General features: G+C 43.6%; 1 protein-coding gene across 2 annotated transcripts in view; it reads right to left on the reverse strand.

Annotated features, from left to right (window-relative positions):
• The window catches only part of NOS1AP (nitric oxide synthase 1 adaptor protein), a 304,488-nt gene extending 293,566 nt beyond the window's left edge, over positions 1–10,922 (reverse strand). The window contains exon 1 of one of the 2 annotated variants that reach the window (XM_077997522.1): positions 10,321–10,922. In XM_077997522.1, coding sequence (XP_077853648.1) covers positions 10,321–10,425 — 105 coding nt within the window. In that variant the 5' untranslated portion in view covers positions 10,426–10,922. 2 annotated transcript variants of the gene reach the window in all.
• Positions 10,923–27,431: the final 16,509 nt, after the last annotated feature.

Genomic DNA, 27,431 nt, shown 5'->3' on the forward strand with positions numbered 1-27,431 from the left:
GGAAGTGCCATTTTAAATAACGTTTAAAGCCAGCTGCTCCAGTGCTTAAAAGGAAACATGATGCTGAATATAAAAATTGTAAGGGGAAATGTAAGCATCATAAGGTATTAATTAATCCCATGACAGAAGATTCCTTCTGCTTAGATTACCTCTGCCTAAAGAAATATTTATCCAAGAAATTCAGAGAAAGACAAGTGAAGACAGACACCACCATACTTAAGATTCTGTGATTTTTAATCCTGACAAGGATTAAAGGGCTGGAACAAATGTGATGGTGGCATGCACCAGAACCTAGTTAACCCCTTTTTATTCCTTCCCAAGGAGGCTGACAGCTATTTTAAGCCCACAAAGTAGTCACGCTGTCTGATTTGCAACTTTAGGAATCAGAGTAGCTGCAGCTAGATTTTTTAAGCAGGCATGTATAATGAAGATAATACACGACTAGGTCTCTGACTTATAAAAGAACAGAGTGTCTGAATATTCCATAGATTAAAACCATGCACAGATGAAACTTAAATTGCAACTTGTAGGACTTAATAACAGTAATAAAAACAGCAGCCAACTCTGTGCCACGCACGATGCTAGGCCATTTACAGGTACTACTCATTCAATCCTCCCATTAACCCTATGAAGTATGAGATATTTGTATCCTCTTTTTACAAATGAGAATGCTAAAGGAGAGATGTTACATAACTCACACAAGGTCATGTAGCAAGTGAGGGATAGAGCCAGGATTTGAACCTAAACACAGTTTGGCTCCTGAATCCATGCCATGCTATGCTACCAACCAAATTCACGTCATAAAAATTGCAAAGTAGCAAATTAAAGAAAATAAGCCATGAATTAGGGGGAAAAAAGACATCAATTCATTAATGAGAAAACAAGTTGAAAATGTTTCTTAGAGCCGGGCGCGGTGGCTCAAGCCTGTAATCCCAGCACTTTGGGAGGCCGAGACGGGCGGATCACTAGGTCAGGAGATCGAGACCATCCTGGCTAACATGGTGAAACCCCGTCTCTACTAAAAAATACAAAAAACTAGCCAGGAGTGGTGGCGGGCGCGTGCAGTCCCAGCTACTCGAGAGGCTGAGGCAGAAGAATGGTGTAAATCCAGGAGGTGGAGCTTGCAGTGAGCTGAGATCCGGCCACTGCACTCCAGCCTGGGTGACAGAGCCAGACTTCGTCTCAAAAAAAAAAAAAAAAAAAGAAAATGTTTCTTACATAAATGACAATTGAGAAACGACAATTACCTACTCCTGAAATTGGCCATATGTTCTATATTCAGATTCTAATTCCATTCGACATTCACTGGAATTTTATTTAATTCAGGGAAAAAAATGCTTACTTGGCATTTTCATTGGAAGGAATTAGCACCGTGTGAGATTGGGGTTATCAGAAAGAGGCCACACCAGGGAGGTCCCTCAAGCCACTGGCAACCGGAAGTTACCAGACTAAAGCAAGAAAAATGGGGGGGAGGAGTGTGAAGTCAATTAAGGCACCTCTCACCATTGGGTGACCCAGGAGGGTCCTGGCCATCTTATAGGGAGCATCTCTTTCATTCAAAATACATTTTCTATGCGCAAGGCACTGTACTCAGTGCTGTGGAAGACACGGGGGCAGAGTGACATGGACCCTGACAATGACAATGCAGGGATGAAAATCGGACAGGGCAAGCAGCTCTAATATAAAGCAAGTGGAACTGGTAACATCCACTTCACGGAGTGACTTGTGAACTGGGTGGGAAACTGCAGTGAGGGTTAAGGGAATGGTGGGTACTACAGTTGGGTTGAAGCCCAGGGTGATTAAAGGGAATTGTTCAAAAACAGTATTGAATGTCATACTAAGAATTTTGGTTCTAATATAGTAAGTACAGAAACTTTTCATGTTTTTGAGTGGGAGGATAACCATTTCAAGAAAATTGATAGGGCAAAAGTTTGAGGGATGAGGGGATCAGAGAACAAGTGGGGCACTGGAGACCTTCAGGAGGTTATTGATGGCCCTGATAACAGGGGAGGGGGTGGAGCATGTGAACTGGTGATGGATCAGCCAGGGCACATGGATGGATGTCACTGGGAACATTCAAGAGGATTTGGCACCTGACTTGCTGTGGGGTACAGGAGAGTAGAGCCTGGACACCATAGGTACCCAGTAAACAGCAAATTTGAGTTGGCTGTTAAATCAAAGAATACAAGGAGTACTTTAAAGTGTCAGGCCCATGTGCCCAAGAGGATGGTGGGGTCGTTAAAAGACAATGAAGTCAGAAGAGAAATTTGATTTCCAGCTTGTTGAGTGATGGGGACAGCAACACATTCAGGTACAGATGGCCAGCAGGAAGCTGCAAATAAAGATGCGGAGTCTGGACTGAAGTAGAGAGCCAGCAGCCTGCATAACAGAAGAGTGGGAGCAGACAGAATCCAAAGGAGAGGGAATGGAGCACTCACGGTAGAGAGCAAAGGGAGGATGTAGAACAGCCACAAAAGAAGGAGGTATGGGCAGGGGCAGGGGGCTGGCTGACCGCAAGCAGGCACAGAGAGCCCAATGAGGCAATCCACGGAGGACTAGGACAGGCTGCTCAGGAAGAAAAGTCAAAAAGGATGAGGACAGAGGAAGGGGCAGCAGAGCAATTTCAGTAGAGCAGCCAGGACAGAAGTCGGAAGGATGCGGCCAGGGACTGAATGAAGACTGAGAAACTGCAGAGGGTGGAGTACTCTCTCACAAGGCTTAGCTGTGAAAGAAAGAGAAAGACAACATGTTAATTAAAGAAAGAGGCAGAAAGAAGAGACGTTTCACAGAGGGAAGGCCATAGCATATTCTTAGGCAGGGAGGCGTAAGTCAGTACCCAGGAAATGTAACCGTGCCAGGGTGGGGGTGGGGAGTGAAGGGCATAATTAAGAGGACAAAGGCAGACTAACAGGACATGGAAAGCAGACAGATCTCAAAATGAGGGAAAAAGAAAAAAATTGGACTTCATCAAAATTTAAAACTTTGTGTTTCAAAGGACAATACCAAGAAAGTGAAAAGACCACCCACAGAATGGGTAAAAATATTGCAAATCTATATAAGGGATTTGAATCCAGAATATATAAAGAACTCTTACAACTCAATAGTAAAACGCCAATCCAACTTTTAAATGGGCAAAGGATCAGAATAGACATTTCTCCAAAGAAAACATATAAATGGCCAAAAAACACATGAAAAGATAGTCGTTTTTTTTCTCTCTCTCTCTGAGTCTGCTTGCTAGGGAATGAGGAGGTATTCTGTTATTCAAAAGGGAAATACAAATCAAAACCATGATGAAATAGCACTTCACACCCAGAAGGATGGCTGGAATCAAAAAGTCAGACAAGCATTGGTGAGGATATGAACACACTGCTGGTGGAAAGGTAAAACGATGCAGCCACATTAGAAGTTCCACAAAGGGTCACACATGGTTACCATGGGACCCAGCCATTTTACTTTTATTTATTTTACCCAAGATAAATTTTTAAAAAATAAAAATAAAAACATGCCCACACAAAAGCCTGTACGTGAATGTTTATAGCATTATTTTTAAGAGGCAAAAATGGAAACAACCTAAATGTGCCTCAGCTGATGAGTGAACAAACCAAATGTGGTATATCCATACAATGATATATTATCCAGCCATATAAAGGAATTAAGTACTGATAAATTATAGATGAACCCTGAAACACGACGCTAAGGGAAAGAAGTCAGACACAAAAGATCACATATTATATAATTCCGTAAATATGAAATGTCCAGAATAGGCAAATCTAGAGACAGCAAGTAGATTAGTGGCTGTTCAGGGTTGGGCAGATGCAGGTGGCAAGGATTACAGGAGTGTGCCACCATGCCCAGCTAATTTTGTATTTTTAGTAGAGATGGGATTTCACCATGATGGCCAGGCTAGCCTTGAACTCCTGACCTCAAGTGATCCACCCGCCTCGGCCTCCCAAAGCACTGGGATTACAGCCGTGAGCCACCACACCCAGCCTAGTGTTTTTTTTTAATGTGATAAAAATGTTCTAAAATTGACTGTAGTGCTGGTAGCACAGATCTGTAATATCTTAAAAATCACTAAATTGTACAGTTTAAATTAGTGAATTGTATGGTATGTGAACTACATCTCAATAAAACTATTAGAAAGGAGGGAACTCAATAGTAAAAAGCCAATCCAACTTTTAAATGGCCAAAGAATCAGAATAGACATTTCTCCAAATAAAATATATAAATGGCCTTTTCCAAAAACAGAAAGGAAGAAGGAAAATAGCAAAGATCAAGTTTGCAGGGTAGGGCAAAAAGGCAGGAAGGAAGGGCCATGGGCATGGTCCCAGGCTGTCAGGGAGGGTAGAGAGCAGGACGAGGGCAGCAAAAAGGTCATTGCACAGCTAAGAGCATCCTCAAGGCAACAAAGGTATAAAGGGAAGGCAGGTAATTACAGCCAGCGAAAGCATTCTGAAAGTTTGAGTCTTGGGAGTAGCAGCATTATGAGTAGGCAATAGTAAACAGTGAGTCAAGTCTGGTTAGGGTCCTAGCTACAGATAACTGGCAAAGGTCATCATTTGATGTGGCTGCATGATTTTGACCACTAAAAAGAACTGGGACATTGTGGGCAAATGTCTGAAAGCCATTTCAGAGCTACGACTGAAAGCCATAAAATAATGAAATGTATGGCTAATGTAGAAATAGACTTGTCCATCAAATCCCAAGAACACCAGGTGTGGAGGAACATACTGGGACACCTGAGAGCAATGTAAGGACAAATAAAACAGGTGTCATTTCAGAGCAGTACTGTATCTTTGGAACTCACTGCCCCCCACCAAAAAAAAAAAAAGTGGTCTGGGCAGAAGATAAGTGTTCTTAAAAGCATCTGGAAAAGCATAAGAAAGTGAACTATGTCTCCTCCTTAATGATGACATTGGAAAATACATCAGACCCTTAATCTGAATTGCTACTGTTCCAGAACCCTGGAAGACAGGACCCTTAGTCCGGGTGGAGAGAAGGGAGAAAGTGGACATAAGCACCCAGTGTATAGTGGAATGGGTTCTGAGAGCTCTGTACCATGCCATGCAGGCTCAGATGAGTCAGGGACACCCCACTTACGGTGACCAAATGTCATTCATCTGGAGGCCTTCATGGCAGTATGTTTAAGGGGCATCCACAGATATCCTGCTGAGGTTACTGGAATCTCTAAAATCCACATCAGGGAAACCATCAACCAATGAAGCCAGGTAGCAAGGAAGGAAATACAGCCAGAGAATTCAGCTTCAATCTGACCAAATGCTCCCAAACCACAAAATCACTCAGCAATGATATTTACTGCTTTCAGACTTTCCACAATTGGTCATTTCTTCCACTTGACAATTTTTCATTGTGACTATGTTTGTACCTGATGTTGAGGCTTGGGAGGGGGAGATACACAGAGGCACGAGATTCCTCAAAGAACATTCCATGTCACTGGAGAAGATATATGCAGAGAGGAAAAAACAGAATTTTGTGTGGTAAACAGCTTCAGCAATATCTCTCATCCCACGTGCAATCTTCTCCCATCAAGAAGTGGGGCTTATTTCTCTTCCCCAATAACCTATTTTGACCAACAGGATGTGGCAGAAGTGATCCTATGTAACTCAGAAAGGCCCAACCTTAAGAGCTTCTGCTTTCCTGCTTGGAATACCCCCTACTGAAAACCAGCTGCCCAAAAAAAGGGCCACCATGCTGTGAGGAGATCCAAGCCAGACAGTGTAGGGAATAGTCATGTGAAGGACCACCAAGGCACAGTCATATGAGTGAAGCCTTCTTGAACATTCCAGCCTAGCTGCGGATGAATACAGCAAAGTGAGTGATCCAGTCAACACCATAAGCAACAGAAGAACAGCCCAGCCAAGCTCTGCCTCAATTCCCGAGTCATGATTCATAAGCAAACTGAACAGTTGTTGTTTCAAGCTACTGAGTCTTGAGGTAGTTTGTTTTCAAGTGATGGATAACTGAAACCAATTTGAAGCCAGGGAACCAGGGATAAGTCCTGGTTCTGTTATTATCTGACTATGTGACCTTGGGTCCATGACTTCCCCTCCAAACTTCAATTTCCTCATCTGTCCAATGATGGGGTGAGGGTGTTGTACTGAGCCATGGTGCTTTCCAGTTCTGACCATCTGTATCATACACACAGATATAAGGGAACAATCTAGGCAATGAGTGTTAGGACTACAAGGGAAGCAACTATTAATACTTCAGGATTGAGTGAGCCTTGGAGGAGGTGAAAGAATCATGGACCTGGAGTCAAAAGCCCTGGAGTGTGAGGATTAAGTGAGGCAGTGGCTAGAACAACGCATGGCACATAGTAAGTGCTCAATAAATATCATTAGCTGATATACCAATTTGCAACTCTGGACAAATTAATCTCTCTGATCCCCATTTTTTGGCCTGAAAAATCGAGATAACACTAATGTGCCTGTTTCTATACGAGGAAAAGTGTTTGTATGTAAAAGTCCCATGCAAATCAAAAATCATCTACAGATAAGACATAACTATTATTAATACTCTTATTATCCTTTGTACCATTAGCATTAAAAGTCTCTTTCTCACCAAGACAGGAGAGACAGTTGATGACACTGGCCACCAGGAAGACATACTGGGAGATCAGGAGGCAGGTACTAAGGAGCCACAGGCTCTCAGGGCATGTAAGATTTACCCACCCGCCAGCATCAGTCAGTAAGCCAGGTGCCCACTCTGAACACAGACAGCAGGTTTCCCTGGCAAGCAGCTCTCAGCCCAAAGGGAAATCTGGAAACGGCCAAGCATTAAAAGTTTGAGCCAGGTATAGTGGTTCATGCCTGTAATCCCAACATTTGGGAGGCCGAGGCGGGCAGATCACCTGAGGTCAGGAGTTCGAGGCCAGCCTGACCAAAACGGAGAAACCCCATCTCTACTAAAAATACAAAATTAGCTGGGCATGGTGGTGCATGCCTATAATCCCAGCTATTCGGGAGGCTGAGGCAGGAGAATCACTTGAACCCGGGAGTTGGAGGTTGTGGTGAGGTGAGATCATGCCATTGCACTACAGCCTGGGCAACAAGAGCGAAACTCCATCTCTAAATAAATAAATAAATAAATGTATGCATGCATGTATGTTTGAATAATTTCCTATACCAGAGTCCTAGAGGCCAGCAACCTGAGACCACTCCACTAGAGAGCTGTGAATCAAACCCGTGGCCAACATAGAGTGAATATCTCATAAAAATTATTGAATGAAAAGGCACTGGATTTGGGAGTCTGAAGTCAAAGCCCCAGGCTTAAATCTTGGCTTTGTCATACACAGCTGTGAGCACTAAGGCACACAACAACCTCCCTGAGCCTATATCCTCATTTATAAAATTGACATAAGGAGACCCATCTCCTAGGGAAGTAGTGAGAATTAAATGAGGTACTGCAGGTGAAAAAATCTAGGATTGCACTTGATAACTAAATGCATGGTTTTTTAAGTGCACAGAACCTCTGCCACCCGGATGTCCTTCGATCCTAACCGCATACCTTTCAATCTCTGCAGAACCCTGAAAATGAGTGGCATACATCCAGAGGAACACTCAATCCAATGTTGATTCTGAAAAACTGCCAGCCCTTGGGAGAGAAAGAGCCGCACTCATTTTCCAAGGGTACCTGACAAGGCAACAATAATACATTTGCATTTCCCAGCTTGCATTTTTCCAAAACAAGGGAAGACTGTGATGTGGATTTAACCCTGAAATCCCAGTGATTGTGCAGTTGCACAGACACTGCTCTGCAGGGACGTTGAAAACAGCCAGAAAAGGCTGTTACCAGGAGCATGTAGGACAGAAAAGCTTGTGCTTCCACCTCTGCTCAGGTCTTGACTAACATGGTGTTTGAATGTGCCAGGGTGCAGCATCAATTACAAAGATCTGGGAGTTAGGACCTGGTCCTCAAAGTCAGCCTTTGCCCAAAGAAGTTCCACCACTCCCCTTACCATATGCTCCTGTCCTTTCTTCTCTGCCTCACCTCTCTCAAAGAAGGATCCTTAGTCCCCTATGTCTCAGATTTGTATTGGGAAAACAGCTTGGACCAACTGCGGCTCCCTCTCCTTTCACTGACCACCACTGCCTGTGAATCCGGGGAAGTTACTATAGGAACTACATCACACAGCCCCCAGACATTTGCTTAGAAAAGAAACTGTACATTTGGGAAAGGGAGCAAGTTGGAGGCAACCCTCAAGCCCAATATTTCTCAATATTTCTCAAAGTCTGGCCACAATCACCTGCATTAAATCACCTGGAATGCTCGTTAAAGGTACATAGTCCTGGGCTCCCCCAAGATGCATCGAATTAAAATTGGGGTGTGGCAAGACTCAAACTTGTTAACCCCCTCACCTGATTATTCTTAGGCACACTAGGTTTTGGGGACCAAAAGCAGAGGACTGAACTGTGAGAAAATAAAAAGGCTTAAAATACACGTGTTTATCTGTCTGTCTGTCTATCTATCTATCTATCTATCTATCCATCCATCTATCTATCTATTTATCCAAGACAGGGTCTCACTCTGTCACCCAGGGTGGAGTGCAGTGTTGCAATCATAACTAACTGCAGTCTCTAACTCCTGGGCTCAGGCGATCCTCCCACTTTGGCCTCCCAAAGTGCTGGAATTACAGGCAATAGCCACCATGCTCAGTCTTAAAACACTTTAAATCTGATCTCCCTTCTTACCAACTCTTACTTGTAAAACAGGGTACTGGTGAACCAAACAAAACACAAGCCAATTCCCCAGTTTACGTATGTCCAAGAAAATTAAATCATGACCCTGAGGAAAACTCATACTTTAAAATAAAAACCCCCACTCACCAAATCAACAGGCCTGGACAAAAATTAACCCAAGCATCCCATCTTAGACCCACCGACCAGATCTATTCTGAGAGATGAGAGAAGTGAGATAAGATCTTGGCTGCAGCCCCACTCTGTCCCAGCCATACCCAGTAATTCAGCTCTGCATTCCACGGCAGGGTTTAATGTTTCGGGGGGCTGGGGGAGGCAGTTCTCCTAGCTCCAGCAAATATGGCTGGGATAAGGTTATTCAGGGGAAAAAAAGGTGAGCTTCACCAACTCACCCATCTACACGAGAAAGAAAAAAATTCTAAAGAAACTGACCACACTAGGCACATGTCTGATACTCGAAAATTGTGTGAATTGAATGAAGGAGACACCTGATGGAATAATCCTTTCGTGAGATGCTAACAGCCTGCACGTACACCATCATGAAAGAGAAAAAGAGAACAAAGAGTCAAATTGTCGTCACATCCAAAGTACGTTTTCAAAACCAGCAAGACCCAGCCTACTTAGAGGGGCAATACTTTTTCACCGACAGGCACACTGTAGGTGCCGAAAGTCCCTAGGTCTATACGTCACAGAGGAGGTCAAAGGGCTTGAAGGAAGAGCAGAACACTTTTCCACAGAAAAAGCACTCTTTCCTGGTGATGGGCAGTGGCCACCGCCAGTGCAATTTCAGAGCCAGAACTCCTCACTCAGGGAGGTGCATCACAGGGGGTCAACCTTCCTCACACCTGATGGTCCAGGACCGAGGCTTCTGCTCCACCCCTCCCTCAATGGTGGACCTGGGGCTCCGACCTCAGCGCTGAAAATTCCAGTCATCTCTGCTAAATTCTTCCGCAACAGTTCCCTACCAGATGCTGAAACTTAACATTAAGCCACAAAACTAGCAAATGGGTAGCTTTCACCACTCCCTTCGGTGACTGGCACATGCAGAGAGTCTGGCAAATTAGGCATTTAGGAAGTGACTCCAACACCCAGACCCGGTTAAAAAAAAAAAAAAAAAAAAAAAGTTAAAAAAAAATCTGTATTCTTTTCTTCAATTAGGAAGCAGGCATTTCTCTTTTAAAAGACCTTCCTGAAAGCACCTCTCCCTGGGAGCCCAGCAGATAAATAACACCAGAGCTCCCTTACACCGATTCTAAAGCACCAGGTGCCCAGGCTGCGCTCACTCGCCGGCTTCTCCTCTGGAGGAGGGATCCGGGAAGTAACTCAACCCAGTCCTAGGCAGATAAGGATGGGGGAGTCTGCAGGTGCGAAGGGGGAGGTGAGGCAATACCGCTCAAACTTTGCAGTTGCTCTTGAACAGTTCTGGGCAGGAGCCCGAGGAATTACAGACTCAGAAGGGAGAGTCACCATCCCTAAGAGAAAGGCCCCCAAATCGGCCTAGCCCACCAGCTCTGGGTCCAGGACGGCTGTGCATCCCATCCGCTCAAACATGCCCCCCCGCCCACCGCCACCACAGGTAGCACCCTCCCCGGAGCCCCCTCACCTTGGCCTCAAAGCAGATGCCGTGCTGGAAGGCGTCCTCGTTGTGCAAGGGGATCCGCAGATCGTGCCCATCGTCCACCAGGTTGTACTTGGTTTTGCTGGGCATGGTGACCCGCAGCGGACCCGCTCCTTCGGAGGCGGCGGCGGCTGCAGGAAGGGGCTGGCGAGACCCCGGGGAGGGGAGGCTGGAGCTGGGCGCGGCGACGCGTGGTGGGGCCTGGGAGCGCGGGGCAGGGGGCGCCCTGGCCGCGCGGCGGCCGGACCCAGAGCGGTGCAGAGGGCCGAGCGGCAGCAGGCTGCGCGGATGCGGGCGACGCGAGCGGCGCTGTGGTCGCGCAATTCCTGCGGGCGAGGAGGGCGGCGGGGGAGGAGGTGGCGGCGGGAGCGGGCTGCGCGGCGCCCCTGCCCGGGGAGGGGAGCGGTGGGGCGCGCTGCCCGAAGCGGGACTGGGCGCGGCGCCGGCCCCAGAGCAGTAGAACGCACGGCCCGGGACGAAGAAGAAAAGGCGGCGGTGGCGGTGGCGGTGGCGGTGGCGGTGACGGTGGCGGAGGAGCTGGGTGCCTGTCACGGAGACGCTGGATCAGCCGCCAGCGAGCGGCTCCTCCTGCGGGGCGGGCCCGGGCCGGCTCCTCCCTCCGGGCGCCGAGGCCCCGCCGCCGGATCCGCCCCCGCGCAGCCCGCGCTGCCAGCGGAGCAGGTGAAAGTCCCCGGGAGCGCCGCGCCGGGCCCTGCGGGCGCCCCCAGCCGCGCGACGCCGGCAGCTTCGCCCCGGCCCCAGACGGCCGGGATCTCAGGTGCCCTAGTTCAGCCTAGTTTCCTTTTCTTAACGGTCAAATTCTGAGCCGGAGCTACTGATGGCCGCGGCGGCATGGCCTTGAAGTTTTTGTTTTTGTTTTTGGAGATGGGGGGAGGGGCCGTGTTTATTGTTTTGTTTTCGTGTTTTACCCGGAAGGTCCAAGTCTTGCCCCAGATATCCCAAATCTGGGCCCTCATTAATTCTTAGAGTCCCCTTTCTCAGAAGGCAAGACTGCGCTCAAATGGAGGACTATCTGAGGCGCTTTTTGTTCCTATGTGACTTGTGTAATAAGGCTTATGAGGTGCTTTTAGGGAGCATTTTAACATTTAAAAGCCATCAGGCTTGTAGAAATGGGGAAGGCAGAAAGGAGTACTAAGGACAAGAGAATGCAGAATATTTTTATATTCTTGACTGTCTACAATTGGGTATGGACAAAATGAGCTTCCAAGTTATTTCCGGCCAGCATGTTATGGTTCCCATCTTAGTAAATGCTGGAGCTCACTTTGCCTATTGTTAAGAAGGGACCTAGTCACTGTTCTGCTTTACATCAAGAGTTTTTGAGAAAAGTTGCCTAATTATCTCCATCTTGGCAGATATCGGGTAATGGAAGGGTTGTGTCCTATGTGTTCAGTTTCTTAACGGTGCAAGATATACAAATAAAGGAGCTATAGGAGGAGTTCATGGCCAAGTATTCAGTGTCTGTCAAAACACCATAGGTAGAGTTACATGATAGCGGTTATATACATGGTTAACTCCAAAATCTCGGAAGGTAACCAGTCAAGCCAGTGCCAAAGCCAGTCAAATATGAGATCCTTTAGGCCAAATGGTCAGATTCTCTGTTGAATTCATCACCTTAAACCTACTTTTAGAGTCCTGTGTACATATCCACCCAAGACAACTCGCAGACCAAACATTATTAATTGCTTGTTGTATAGGCCAGGCTTAGAATCACCATAAAGCATAACAATGAAACTGCCTGTAAAAGGTATGTCTTCTTATACCATTTCCATGACAGATTTATACAGGAGAATACATTATTGCCGTGATTGCATTTCTCATTTTGTCTCATAGTGCTAAAGTACAATTGCCCTTAACTAGATATTGCCTATTCCCTAACTGCTGAAATTACTGGTTAAGATGTAGCAACTTCTTGGATATCTCCTTAAATAAAAGCAAACTGATGATGTGGACAAATTAACCACATACATTATGCTGTATAGATTTTATTATATTCATAAATGTTAGTAAGAACCAAAAATAATTTTCACTGAAGGAATGCACCACTAACCTTTTTATAAATACAGGACATGAAAGTCTAATCAGGCATGTTTGACTCCTTGAATGTCAAAGTGGTTTTAATATGCATCATAAATGTACTCTCTAAAACCTGGCACAGTAACTCAATAACTTAAAGGCAAGACCTTAAGTAACTATTTCATTTACATCTCATATTCTCTCCCGAATTTAAAATGTCCTGACTCCAAATGGCCTTTTTTCTGGATTAATTTGGGTCTAACTGGACTGCTGAATTTATCAGAATTTCATATCGCAGTTTGTAACACATTGTTTGTAGACAAAACACAAACAAAAAGGCTGAAATCCCAAAGGTATTTCAGGGTCTAGTACAGAGACTACTACAGAGTGGACAGCCAATAATTATTTATGGACCTGAATAATAACAGATAATGATCATTCCCTTTCACTATGTGTCAGGCATTGTTCTTAGAGTCTTCCAGGTGTTATTTAATATGCACACAACTCTAAGTCTAGCCCTGTTTTACACAGAAACTGAGGCACAGAGGGGTTTAAATAATTTGCCCAAGGTCACACATGTAGAAAGGAAAGGAACCAGAATTTGAATGCAGGTCAATTCTATGTCAAGAAGTGGTTCTGGCACGCCTGGATTGGTAAGAAAAGCTTCATACTACAAATGAGATGCATATCAAATCAGAACCCATGTTTTATTTAGGCACATAGTATCGCTAAGGTAATATACATTCCATTTCAGTTATATGAAGTGTTCCAAAAAGGAGAGTCTCGTTCTCTACTTTGGCCTCCACCTAATATAACGTCAGTGCCACATAGGCATGAAAACACCCTTCTTCCAGAAACAATGGGCATCCAAAGTAATTTCCTTTTTTTAGGCAGTGATTTCAATCTTATTTTTACACCTTTAATTGTAACTAAATCTCACCCACGGCATTTCCAGACCCATTTTTTAAAAATTAATCAAGTTTTATTTCTTTCTTTCTTTCTTTCTTTCTTTTTGAGATGGAGTCTCACTCTGTCACCCAGGCTGGAGTGCAGTGGGATGATCTCTGCTCACTGCAACCTCAGTCTCCCAGGTTCAAGCAGTTCTCCTGCCTCAGCCCCCCATGTAGTTGGGATTAAAGGCATGTGCCACCATGCCCAGCTAGCTAATTTTTTTCTTTTTCTTCTTTTTTTCTTTTTTTTTTTTTTTCTTTTTAGTAGAGACAGAGTTTCACTGTGTTGGCCAGGCTGGTCTTAAACTCCTGACCTCAAATGATTCGCCCACCTCGGCCTCCCAAAGACCTGGGATTACAGGCATGAGCCACCTCGCCTGGCCTCAAGTTTTATTTCTTATAGTGAATGACAGGTACTTGTATCAGTTTCCATACCCTTCTGTATTTTAAACATTGCATGATAAAAATTTTAATCTGAAGTATATTTAATTAAAATATAAATTGTCAATCATATAATACTTCTTATGCTAACTTTGTTTAAAAATTAATTGTGAAAAAAATCCTGCATCATGGAACCTTAGAACTGGAAGTTACTTCAGAGATAATTTAATCCAGCTCCTTCATTTTAAATAAGACAAACAACGATCTGAAGCCAAGAGAGATTAAATAATTTGCCTATCAAATTACTGTGAACTAGAGCTCCTAACTCAGTCATCTTTCTATCACACAGTAATGGGTTATAAATGAATTGACAGCAAACTTTACTTTCAGCACATATTTGGAAGTGAGAAAATTAATTTGCTTTTTTCTTTTCTTTTTTTTTTTTTTTTTTTTTTGAGACACAGCTTCTCTCTTGTTGCCCAAACTAGACTGTAATGGCACAGTCTCGGCTCACTGCAACCTCAGCCTCCTGGATTGAAGTGATTCTCCTGCCTCAGTCTACTGAGTAGCTGGGATTACAGGCACCTGCCACCACAGCCACCTGTATTTTTAGTAGAGATGGGGTTTCACCATGTTGGCCAGGCTGGTCTTGAACTCCTGGCCTCCTGAGGTGATCCACCCACCTCAGCCTCCCAAAGTGCTGGGATTACAAGCATGAGCCACCGCGCCCAGCCTTAATTTGCTTTTGATCATAAATGCCGTCTTTGACATGCTAAGCATGGCATGTGCATTGCCTTGCTTCACCATATGAGACAGGTTATCCACATTAAACAGGTGAGGAATCTGAGGCTGAAAGAGGGAAGTAATTTGTGTAGGTCATAAAACATAAGTAGGAATTCTTGCATGAGTGGAGCCAACAAAGAATGAAGAGTGTGTCAGCTTGCTCAGTACTGCTCAGATACGCAGATGGATAGAACTCACAAAATCTTTGTGTAAATAATATTAAACATTAACAATACATAATCATTTCAAATTATTTTTTCATGTTTTACCATTTTTACCTGACAGTGTTTCTCTGAGACATATAGAGTTGGAAATCATTAGCCCATTTTTTAAAGTGGCAATAGACATTAAGTGATTTATTGTTGGGAAAAAATAGCGCCCTCTATCACCAATGGTCTCTAATACAAGTTTGGTTTAGCGTGATCTTTTACTACGTGAGCAATAAAGTAATAATTTGGGATGTTGGCCCCATCAGAAAGATTATTCAAAAACATATTGCATGTTGTGATGCTGGTCTACATATTTTTCCTCTTCATAGAAGCAGACTGCATCCACTACCACCCCCATACCAAGAGCTAAGCCACATTGAGTCATTTGTTTCTGTTTCAAAGGTAGATCTGTCTTTCTGCAAAAGAATGAACATCATGTTCTTATAAATTCAATACTCTTTCAAATCAGCTTCCAGATGGGAATGCCTGTGGGGTTCCAAGCTTTCCTCAACAGCTAGCTGATGCAGAAGGAGAGACAGCAAGGTGAGTGGGAAGCAGTGGCCAGAGCTACTTCCTCTTACAGCACTTTCTCACACATCCCTGGAGCAGAACAGCAGGAAACAAGCAATATCATAGGTTCTCTTGAAACACTTGTGGGGAATTAGGAGATCTAGGGAAGAGAGGAAGGTCTAAAGAATTTTGAGTTGAAGAAAGAAGTTTAGGTTCCTGGCACGGTTTAAGTTCCCCTTCTCAGGTAGATTTGTTGAATAATCCCTATTGGATGGTATAACCATTTCCTGCTTTTCTAATTCAGAATATTCTTTTTCAAGTTAAAGGTAATAGCTGGATTTCTTAGTGCCACTTAGTATTTCAAGCAGAAAGTACTTATTAATTTGATGGCTCTGGTTCAAAAAGCCTTTTGGTCAAAGGCAATATAAAATCATATTTAACAGGTATTCCTGCTGTAATAGTTTCCCAGGCACAGCGAGGAACATAAGAGAGGTATACACCCTTCATGAGACAGGGACTTTTAAGTGCAGAAGGTAATGTATGATCATAAAAATCATAAAAATGATCATAAAAATGAGGCACCTATCTCTAAGTGGCATGAAGGGAAAGGATGGACAAAAATCACTGGGGCTGGCATGGTCAGGAAAGGCCTCAAGGAAGAAGGTCAGGCTTGCATTGGGCTTTAAAAAGGAAAAGGATTTTGATTTTTAAAACATAGGAGGAGGGCAGACATGGAGTCAGGATCTACAGAGACATTAATCTGCAAAATGGCCTCAGGGGACAAGCTTACAGGGTGGAGAGTTCCAACTGAAGAGCCGTTAGTGATAAGGCTGGCAACAGAGTCGGGAGACAGCCAGAGAGGCCTTCAACAGCTGGCTGAGATGACTGCACTCCATGGGATATTTTTGAACTGGGATGTGACCCTGGATGCTAATTCAGAAAGATTACCTCCCCACCACCACCAAAAAAATGAATACTTTTTTATTGAAGCTACAATTGAGAAATGTCTGACATTAAAGGGAATGATTGGCTTTTCCATATTATAAGGTTATATAGAGAGTTGACCAGGTAGTCCTTGTGCTGTCTCCTATACCCACAAATGAAAGATGCTGAAAACAAAGCTCCAGCCAATTATACCTCAGTGTCATGGGTCCCAGAATACCTCCACATTGCTCACTTCCAGATACTTTTTAATTCTTGCTTCCATTCCTCATTGAATGACAGCATTAGTATTATTTATATATTGTCCTTTTTGTTTGTTTGTTTGTTTGTTCATTGGTTTTAGTGCTTCATAATGGGAAAGAGATCTTGATGGAGAATTTTCTTGTGTTTAGCTCCACTACTAAAAATTGATTTTAAGGCCCTCGCTTTTACCTCCCCAAAGTTATATCCCTATTCCTAAATCTGGGACTATTTACATTAATTATCTATTTAAAACACAGAGTAAGCCCAGCTGTTACATTTAGAAAGTTGGGGCTTGTCTGCTCAACTAAATCTATCCTGTGTCATTGGAACTGATCTTGCTTGCTCTTTATAAATCCTACACTCTTGAGATGACACGAGGGTTGTAAAAAGACTATGGAACACCTTATAAATGCAATATAAATTAATGTTATTTTCAGATCTCTCTTTGGAGGTGAAAAACTTTTAGGTAGTTTTGTAGTTGCTTAAAAACATAAAGCTTGCTCTGGACCCCCCACTAGTGTGCTTTTAAAAAGCAAGGAGAGGAGAGAAAAGAACAGAACAGATGCACAGTGCAGCCAGGTGTTTTTGGACCTTAATTTTCCCTCCCAGGTTCAAGATCTCCCACTTTGAGTTTTATGTGTTATGAGAGCTCAATTTCAGTTACCCCAGACTTTGATTAGCATAACAGGTTCTCACCATGCTCTAATATTGTCTTTTGAACTCCACACAAAGGGAGCGGCACAATATGTTTTCTAAAAATTACAGGCATTTCAGGACAACTAGCAAATTAAGTGTTCAAGTCTCATCCAGATCCAGCTTTAGCAGTTTTCCATCATTAACAACTGCTTCACTCCCTTAAAAGGTCCTGTAATCTCTTTTATAAATCTCTTGACATCACCAGCTGGCCCCTGTCCACACCACTCAGAGCATTTTTCTTAAAACAGTGCTGGAGGGGCCTCAGAATTTTCCACCTCTCTGAGCAGCCGTGCTGTGCCATTCACTGGCCGAAGGCAGCCTCTGTAATCTGAGCTTCACATAAATGATAACACTTTAACTGCAGCCAAGTTTAATTCAGAACAAATGTTCCCCATGCTCATACCTTTTTGGAAAAGCAGCCCAGTCTAACAGCTAGAACAGTGATGGGGGTCGGAGCCAGAGTGGGGGTGGGGTGGGATCTCTAAGTGCAAATCTGACTGCCCATACTAATATGCTGGGCTACTGTAATCCAGTCATCTGCCTGCCTGTAGCCCTGTGTCCATGTGTGAGATGGAGGCATAATTCTCCATCACTGTCTATTGTACATCTACCATATATTCCAGGAAATGTTCTTACCAAGCCTGATGGTAAAATGGAGTATTCTAGTTAGTCAAATATTCTGGTTAATGGGAAGTTACCATGGATATAAAGTTTACTGATGAGACTATCATAAAAAGCTCGTTTCTGAGCAGACATTTGTGCACCCATGTTCATAGCAGCATTATTCACAATAATTTCCCCCAAAGAAGAAACAATTCAAATGTTCATCAATAGATGAATGGATTAAACAAAATTTAGTGTATGTGTGCAATGGAATATTATTCAGTCTTAAAAAGAAAGGAAATTTTGATATATACTACAACATGAAAGAAACGTGAGGACATTAGGCTAAGTTAAATTAGCCAGTCACAAAAGGATGAATATTATGATTCCACTTATATGGAGTACCTATAACAAGTAAATTCATAGTAACAGAAAATAGGATACAGGTTATCAGAAGCCAGGAAGGGGGGATAATGCACAGTTATTGTTTAGTGGGTGTAGACTTTCTGTTTGGGATGATAAACGTTATGGAGATAGTGGTGAATTCACTTAATATCACTGAGTTGTTAATTTTAAAATAGTTAAAACAGGCCAGGCAAGGTGGCTCATGCCTATAATCCTAGCACTTTAGGAGGCCAAGGTGGGTGGATCACTTGAGCTCAGGAGTTCAAGACCAGCCTGGGCAACATGGCAAAACCCCATCTCTACAAAAATTACAAAAATTAGCCAGGTGTGGTGACACACACCTATAGGCCCGGCTACTTGGGAGGCTGAGGATTGCTTGGCCCAGGAGGTAGTTGCAGTGAGCCAAGATCAATCACCTACTGCACTCTACCCCTGGTGACAGAGTGAAATCTCGTCTTAAAAAAAAAAAAGATTAAAATAGCTTTTTAAAAATCATGTTTCCAAAGATATTATAACACTTCCTTAAATAAGGTGTTTGGGTTTCTTGTGTAACTATAGGGTCACTGTTACAAATATCAACCATTATTCTGTTGATGAGCAGATATTCTGGTCAGATATTCTAATCAACATGATCTTAAATCAACAAGTATGTACTACTTTGTAGCATTCAAATTCTTCAGAATGTCGGTTAGAATAATAAACAGACTAATAAAAATGCCACACTTTGGGATATTAGAATACCTGAAAGCACATTTGAGACCATCTCAGGTGCTACCCAAGGCAGTTTTTATGGTTATTTCCATGGAGGTTTTGAAATACTTTATTGCCTGAAGGGTTATATGAAACTGATTTCCGTCTGAACATCCATGACAGGGTAAACTGTCTCTTATGTTACAGATGGATGTTACTTCATTCAGTGTGCAGTTAGTGAGTGCCTGCTATGTGCCATGGTTGTGTAAGACATCTGATCATTTAGCCAACAGATATTTATTAGTCACTGACTGTGTGCTCTATGAATGTCTCTTCACAGTGGAAAGAAATAGATGAAACAATTCTTGTTCTGGAGGAATTCACTTTGATCTATCAAGGAGTTAAGACTGGTATTGAGATAGTACAAAAATAAAGCACTAAAAGTGCTTCAGAGGGTACAAAAGTGATGCCATGGAGTTCAGAGCAGGAGAGATCACTTCATATGGCAGCCAGGGGTGGGTGGAGGTGGAGAGTGGGAGGAGACACAGAAAATGTCATGGGGGAGGCAGTATTTGAGCTTGGCATTAAAAGATTCTGTTACTTCCATGGGCAAGATCAGAAAAGCCCATTCCAGGTAGAGGAAGCAGCCAACCAGACTCTTACTGACCATCACTTGATATGCTTGAGGCTACAGTGCCCTCCTGTCCCCTCTGCAGATACATTTTGAGGTTACCTGGGACTTTGTGGTCAGTCAATGAGTCCTGCTCAGTTGTCCACTGAGCTCTACAGCCCTTCCCAAGTCACCTCCAAGGACCTGGTCACACAGGATTAGAAGTGAGATGAGCCAGGCTTGCCAAGACATGTCTGAGCTCAGACCTCTGTCCTGTGGCTTTGTATCCTTGGGCCAAAAAATGATGAGAGTCCCAATAAAGGACTTGTCCTCCTATTTTAGCCAATGGAGGACAAAGAGAGAAAAAGTGGTTATTTGTTTCAGGGTCACAATTCCTCAGAGAAAATAAAAAGTAGAGGTCTGGGCAGAGAATGAAGTCTGAACTTGTCCACCAACCTATTTTACACATTTGTGCATGCACATGCTTGCACACACAGACATACATGGTTTCATTGGCAAGAAGGAATTGAACCACCTCTGTTCTGTACTCACTGACAGGACAAAAATCCTTTATTTCACAACACAAATCCCCCAACAGTGATTACCCCTTGACATCTGAGAGTTGCACTCTGATAGTGCATGTTTCCTTGAGGTCTGCTTTTGTGGAGGGAAGGTGGGTCTGGAGGGGAAGGGAAAGCACATGTACTGATCTGCCACATGCTTGAAGGTGCCCAACACATTAACTGATCTTATCTCCTTTAATCCTCACACCCACTCTGAAGGCCAGGCATTTACTGACTCTACTTGTAACTAAGAACTAAGACTTCAAACTTGTGCTCATATGTTTAAAGTCCATGTGATATCCAAGTGTGGGAAAATATACAGGAAGAGAAACCAGAGGCAAACTTTTCCAAATATGCAGTTTTGCCCAAAGTTGACCCCATGCATCTGTCAACTTTCTGAGCAACAATCTGAGCACACACTCATACACACACACACATACACACAGAGACTTATAAGTTTGAGCCCAGTCATCACACTGCCTGAGTTTGAATTTTGGTCCATCACTTATGAGCTCTGTAACCTTGATAACATAACCTCTCTGTGCTTTAGCTTCCTCATCTGTAAACCAGAAACAATTACTGTATGATGTTTGAGATGGCTCATAATAATATGGGATGGGGGGAGGTAGGTGGGGATATAGGTGAAGCAAAATTGGCCATCAGTTGATTATTGTTGATGAGTTGATCATTGTTCATGGGGGCTCATCATATTTTTTGTCTGCTTTTGTATATGTTTAGAATTTTCCATCTTAAAAACTTGTAAGAAGCATTATTCATACTAGTCAAAAGGTGGAAACAACTCAAATATCTATCAACAATAAATTGATAAGCAGAATGTGGTATTAATATATCATGAAATATTATTCAGCTTTAACAGAGAAGGAAATTCTGACACATACTACAATGTGGATGAAACTTTAGGAATTACACATGCTAAATAAAATAAGCCAGTCACAAAATGGCAAATACTGTATGACTCTACTTGTATGATGTACTTAGTACACACAATTTCATGGAGACAGAAAGTAGAAGAGTGGTCATCAGGGCCTGGAAGGAAGGAGAAATGGGGAGTTATAGTTTAATAGGTAGAGAGTTTCTGTTTGGGATGATGAAAAAGTTGTGGAAATGAATAGTGGTAACGGCCATGCAATGTTGCAAATATGCTCAATGCCATTGAACTGTACACTTAAAAATGATTAAGATAAATTTTGTTATGTATATTTCACAATAAAAAAGTTTTAAAACAATGAGATTATGCATGTATAATAGCACAGTTTCTGGCATGTTGTAAGCTCTCAGTTGATAGCTGTTATTAGCAGATGCACGTCATGGTGGCATTAGTGGTACATTGAGACAAGAAGGTCCATCCAGCCTTTCAAAGATGTGTTTTGGGAATATGTTACATTGGCTGGTACCCGGAATTTCTCCTCCTAGGCCCTGTGTCCAAACCTATGCATGCCTGTATTACCTGGCTCTACAACTATGGTATATGCAATTTCTTGGCACACCAGGGAGGCATTCATGACCTAGTGGCTTACAAAACAATAAAGTTTCTGGTCACCATGGCTAGCTGTCATGTAAGTTGTAGGTTACCATGATGAGGTAGAAGTAGGTCTCCTGCGTAAAGTGAAGAACTAGCAGACAATTTGTGGGTAAAACCCAGGTCCCCTCCCAGCCTACTACAAAAGGTGATTTCCACAGACCAGGATGCCCTAACAGGCTGCCAAGTCATAATGCAAGGATTCAGCCCACACACAAGTGCTCTTGAGTCCTTTTAAAAACTTAATTTGCTAACAACTGCAGTCACCCAGTAGAAGTAGTTTTAGCAAGGCTGCAGGGGTCCCCAAAACACCACCATGTGTGAATAGTAATAATCTTGGCATTCTGGTATGCACCTACCACCTCTGCCTTTCATAATAATAATAGTTTACTTTCAGTCCATGCCTTAATAGTTTAAAAAAGCCCTTTGCTTATATTTGTTTATATTTCACCTAATCCTTATGAGAACCTTCCAAGAGAGGTACAAGTATGGCTCCCATGGTGCAGAAGAGGAAACTGAGGCTGGGGAAGATTATAGGGTTTTTCCAAGATCATATAGGTATAAGCACTGGAGCCAGGTCTGAAGGCAAGCCACCCTCCATGCTCACCCCACGCCTTCTGTGTATTCTTTCTCTTTAATCCTTGACTTTTATAACCCACTGCACTGTACCCCTATCTACCTGTGGCTCCCTTGATAGGAGGGACTTTCTGAAAGAAGACATGTCTACAAAGCAAGACCAAAGAAAGGGTACTTTGCTTTCCTTATGACTCCCTAGGGAAAGTGTCAAGTTCTTGAATTTGGAATGGCAATGCCCTCTCAAAAAGCCTTTTAGGGATCCCACTACCTTGATGCCTCTCTAAGCACTATTAATCCCCAGACTTCTATCTTGCTTTGCTGACCCATATCCCACATGACATCCCTACAAGGCAAGGAGCAGAATTTGGATGTCGCCCCCAACAGAATGGTAACGTGGTTGTTTTGGCATTCAGAACATCCCATGATGTCTCTATCTATCCTCTGGCATTCACAACATATAAGACCACCCTTTGCTCCCACTCCCCACATACTCTCTATACAGTCCTTTAGCAACACTTTGAATTCTGAATTTAACCTACATACAAGTGCCATCTGGGACAGCAAACTATACCCCACTGACCTGCAACCAAATTCTCTCTGCTCAGGGGCAAAAGACTTCCACTCCTGAGAGTTGTGCCTGAATCAGAATTGCCTTTACTACCCTCACAGCCAAGACTCTCCCACTCGGTGCTTGCTCTTTCTTTCGTTAGTTGACTCATTCATTCATTTTTCCAAGATTAATGCTATAGACATGCATTTTGTCTTCCTACCCCAGTGAGTTGGTGTGAACCAAAATATCATGTACGATTCAGGTATGGAAATGAAATGTCAGGGAAAGTTCATTTGTGACTCAGAATACTATTGAGACACCCACCCACATCTCAACAGGGTTGTTGAGTGCTAATAAAGCCCCCTTAGCGTGTATTGTGTTTCATAGCTATTATTTCATACACAGCTTGAACAGAGCAGAGGATAGTTACAAAAAGGTTATGTAATCTTTCTCAGGTCCTTTTCCTAGCATCAGGTAGGGTTCTAAATTAGGGAAAGCTTATGACATTTCCACTCTGATTTATCTCCTGAGCCTCATTTTCTTCATTTATTCTTCGTCATCACCCACCCCCTGCTCCCAGCCATCTTACCGTAACCAATTACTGGTCATGTCGAGGTCAATGCTCAGGACAGGGACACTTTCAAAGGCTCCAGGAAATAAGAATCTATGCCATTCTATCATTTCCAGTTTTTCCATGATTTAGAACAATTCAAAGCCCTAAATATAGAAGAAGCCATTTGGGTCAGCTTTTTCTACCCCTGGCCTTTTGTTGGGTTGGTGCAGGGGTAATTGAGGTTTTAGCCACTATACTTAATACATGGGAGGAAGCTGAAGCCCGAAGAAGTGAAATGGCTTTTGAAAGGCACACAGCTAGCTGAGAGCAGAGCTGATGCTATAGCTCAGGCTTCTGGGTCCTGTCATCATCCCACTAACCTGGCAGAGCTCGGCAAGGCTATGCTCCTGAGCAGGGCTGCCCTGGCTGGCCGAACATCGCCTGTTCGTGGGCCACTCAGCTGATGGCTACCTAGTTCCCTGCTGTTCTGTGGATGGCAGAGCAGTCTCTGGTGCCCTCAAGAGGCAGAACTGAGTAGTGGTGCCCTCATAAAAGATCTAGATGAAGCCTGAGAAATGAACCCTCAGATCCACCTCCACTCCAATTTTACAGAACACTTTGGATTCATCCTTTTATTTTAAAGATCGTGAAACATTTTTTTTAGAATATCAAAATATATTTGAAACACAAACTTCCCCTAATGCCCTCAAAAGCATAGACTAGAGACCAGGCGCTGTGGCTCACGCCTGTAATCCCAGCACTTTGGGAGGCTGAGGCAGGCGGATAACAAGATCAGGAGTTCGAGACCAGCCTGGCCAACATGGTGAAACCCCCATCTCTACTAAAAAAAAATAGCCAGGCAGGTGGCGTGTGCCTGTAATCCCAGCTATTCAGGAGGCTGAGGCAGGAGAATTGTTTGAACCCGGGAGTCGAGTTTGCAGCGAGCCAAGATCACGCCACTGCACTCCAACCTGGGCAACAGAGCAAGACTCCATCTCAAAAAAAAAAAAAAGAAAAAGAAAAGAAAAAGAAGCATAGACTAGAACTAGGGCCTGGACCCCTGTGAGAACCAAGAAGCCTGTAGGCCCAGGCCATGCGCCTGTTCCCCTGAGAACCTCTCCGGAACCAAAACTTGAAAGGTGTGAGCAGAAAGGAAAAGCGATGAGGTAACTCCATGGATAACCAGGTACTGGCTTCCTCTCTTGGTCGTAGGAGAGCCACAGCGCTGCCTTCTCATCAAAGGACTGGAAACACCTATGTTCAGGATGCACAGCCCTGGGTGGTGAGTGGGGGCTGACTCATAGTCAAATAAGGAAATGGACAAGAATATCTCCCTGGTGGTGTCCTGAAGCCCTGCCCTCCCTAGAGGTGCTGGGAAGGGAAGTATGAGAGTGCTACAGGAATGTGCATGGGGAGGAGGAAAGGAACCAACAAAGGGTGATCTAGATGGGGGGCACCACGAGTGGAGGAGTCAGGAAGGCCTGGGAGTTTGCAGAGCAGCGGTGACAGGGAGTGAGGCCCAAGCCATCAACTTCATTGCTAAGAGTTGTACGGAATCCAAGGCTGTCTGCATCTTTGTTCTGTAAAAGACATCTAGACACTGGGGACTTTACTAACCACTCACACATACTCTATGCAAGCAAAATTAATTGTTCTATTGTCTATTCCCACAGTCCTGTGTAGACACTTAACTTGTGTTACATTTGGTTTCATATCTGACTCCAACTATCCAATTCAACAAATATTTATCCATTGTTTCTGTTTGGCAGGCACTGTGCTACCACAAAAGACTTAAGCAACTCTGTCTCATTTGTCTCTAAGCCTCCTGCACTGCCAGCAAAATGCAATTTGATAACTACTAGATTTAAATACTGTATTTTTAGGCAGGACAAATAGAGATGCTGATTCCATTTGTGAAGTATGGAATTCTAGGCACTTGGGTTTCTAGTTCATAGTTCTATGTGTGTTCTTGTATATGTGGTCAATGGGGGCTATCCTCTCCCTGACCCTCTACTATCTTTTTCTTCCTCATCCTCACTCTAAGGAAGATGGTTGTATTAGTCAGGGTAATTAACCCCAGCTCCTGTCACAAATAATCCCTAATCTCAGTAACTTAGCACAATAAAAGTTTATTTCTCACATAATTTTTTTTTAATTTTTTAAAATTATACTTTAAGTTCTGGGATACATGTACAGAACGTGCAGGTTTGTCACATAGGTATGCATGTGCCATGGTGGTTTGCTGCACCCATCAACCTGTCATCTGCATTAAGTATTTGTCCTAATGCTCTCCCTCCCCCACCCCCACCCCACCCCCTGACGAGCCCTGGTGTGTGATGTCCTCCCTGTGTCCATGTGTTCTCATGGTTCAGCTCCCACTTATGAGTGAGAACATGCAGTGTTTGGTTTTCTGTTCTTGTGTTGGTTTGCTGAGAATGATGGTTTCCAGCTTCATCCGTGTCCCTGCAAAGGACATGAACTCATCCTTTTTATGGCTGCATAGTATTCCATGGTGTATACGTGCCACATTTTCTTTATCCAGTCTATCATTGATGGGCATTTGGGTTGGTTCCAAGTCTTTGATATTGTCTCACATAAATTTGAAGATTCTGTTTCTTCACATACTTCCAGGCACAGCAAAGCATAAATGGCAGGTCACAGATTCAGACATTCTTGGTCAAGTCGCTCTCCTTGGCAGCTCTCTCCTAAAGTGGCAACTCAGCATCCAGGCTCCTCCTGTCCTGTGGCTCCACCATCCCCTAGGCGCTCCTTGTCACCTCTCCTGGATCCTCTGCATTCAGCCAGATGACAGTCAAAGAGAGGGATGAAAGGCCCTGTACCAGGAACGTAACTACCTCAGCCCAGAGGTTACACACATCCCCTCTGCTTAAGATCTCTTGATGAGAACTAGTAGCATGGTTCCTCTCACATATGTCGGAAGCTGAGATGGGTTCTCAGGCTGGAAAGCTGCTTGCTAGCAGTAATTCCATCTCAGAAGGGAACAAGAATTTTTGGTGTAGTCGGCTATGCCGAAGCAGTACTTTGGAATAATTAAGCATTAAAAGTTCTGTCATGAAAGATAGAGAAAGCAAAAGAAAGATTGTCTTATAAATACTATATTCTGTAAAATCTGGAAAAATAACCTGTTCCTGGGGAGATTTGTCTAGAATGATCAACTGTACCCCCAAGGATCCTCCGTAACTCTGTCAGGAGCTCCATAGAGTTGCTCCCCTGGGTTACCATCAAGTTGGAGCTAGAACCCAAGGGTACAAATACAGATGAGTGGGAGCAGGGGTGCCTGCACACCAAGTGCCCTTCAAGACTGGCTCTCTTCAGACTGAAAGGAAGTCTTACTTGATGGGAAAGGCAAAGAACCCCTCTGCTTCATTCTCTGGAAATAAGACTGTCTTCTTTCAAGTAAAAATTCTGTCCCTTCACACACTTCCAGGCACAACAAGGCATAATGGCAGGTCACAGATACAAATAAGCTCCCTGTGTCAGAATTTCTGAGCTGAGAAAGATGGATGACTAACTGAAACCTTTGATAGCAAAGGAAGAAGCGGTTTGAGGAATCAGCTTGAGAGAAAAAGGAAGCCCCGACCTCCTCTGCCTGCCTTCACGGGTCCAGAAAGAAATGGGTTTGGAGCCACGGATATCTACATCTCTTCCTTTAAAATATGAGACCTAAACATCAAAGGGTTCTCTGGTCTGAGGCGTGGGTTTGCACATAGAGGTGATGACTTGTCAATGATGTATTTTAAATTGAGTGCCAATTAGGCTACAGGAAATAATATAATTAAAATTTAGAGACAGTTCTAAAACTTGATTGAAGACCTGGAATAGTCTGTTTGAAGTAAAATGAATAATGCTTCACTTTTTTGCCAAAACACAGATATAAATATTACCCAAGCCTAAAATCCTGCCCAATCAGCTCCTTGTATGGAGCTGTGGGAGAGATGGAGTGGAAGAAGGGGAAGAGTTTGTTAGAAGGCTACAGATAAGCCTTATGCAATGAACCAACTAACGACACGGGAAATGGGCCTCCTAGAAAAGGTGGATCCTATGGAGTGAACTCTCTCCCTTCCCTGGAGCTACCAAAGAGAGGAAAAAAGAGAGCGAAGGGCTAAACAGATATTGATGTCACAGCATTATCACCATTGATGCTGACCCCTGAACACTAACCTGTGGCTCCTAAATTCTTTCTGCACAACTATAAGACTAAGCCAAAAACTTAGGTGGGGGACTGGCCTGTAAGTAG

Source organism: Macaca mulatta, chromosome 1 (genome assembly GCF_049350105.2).
Source record: "Macaca mulatta isolate MMU2019108-1 chromosome 1, T2T-MMU8v2.0, whole genome shotgun sequence".
In the NCBI taxonomy this organism is placed as follows: domain Eukaryota; kingdom Metazoa; phylum Chordata; class Mammalia; order Primates; family Cercopithecidae; genus Macaca; species Macaca mulatta.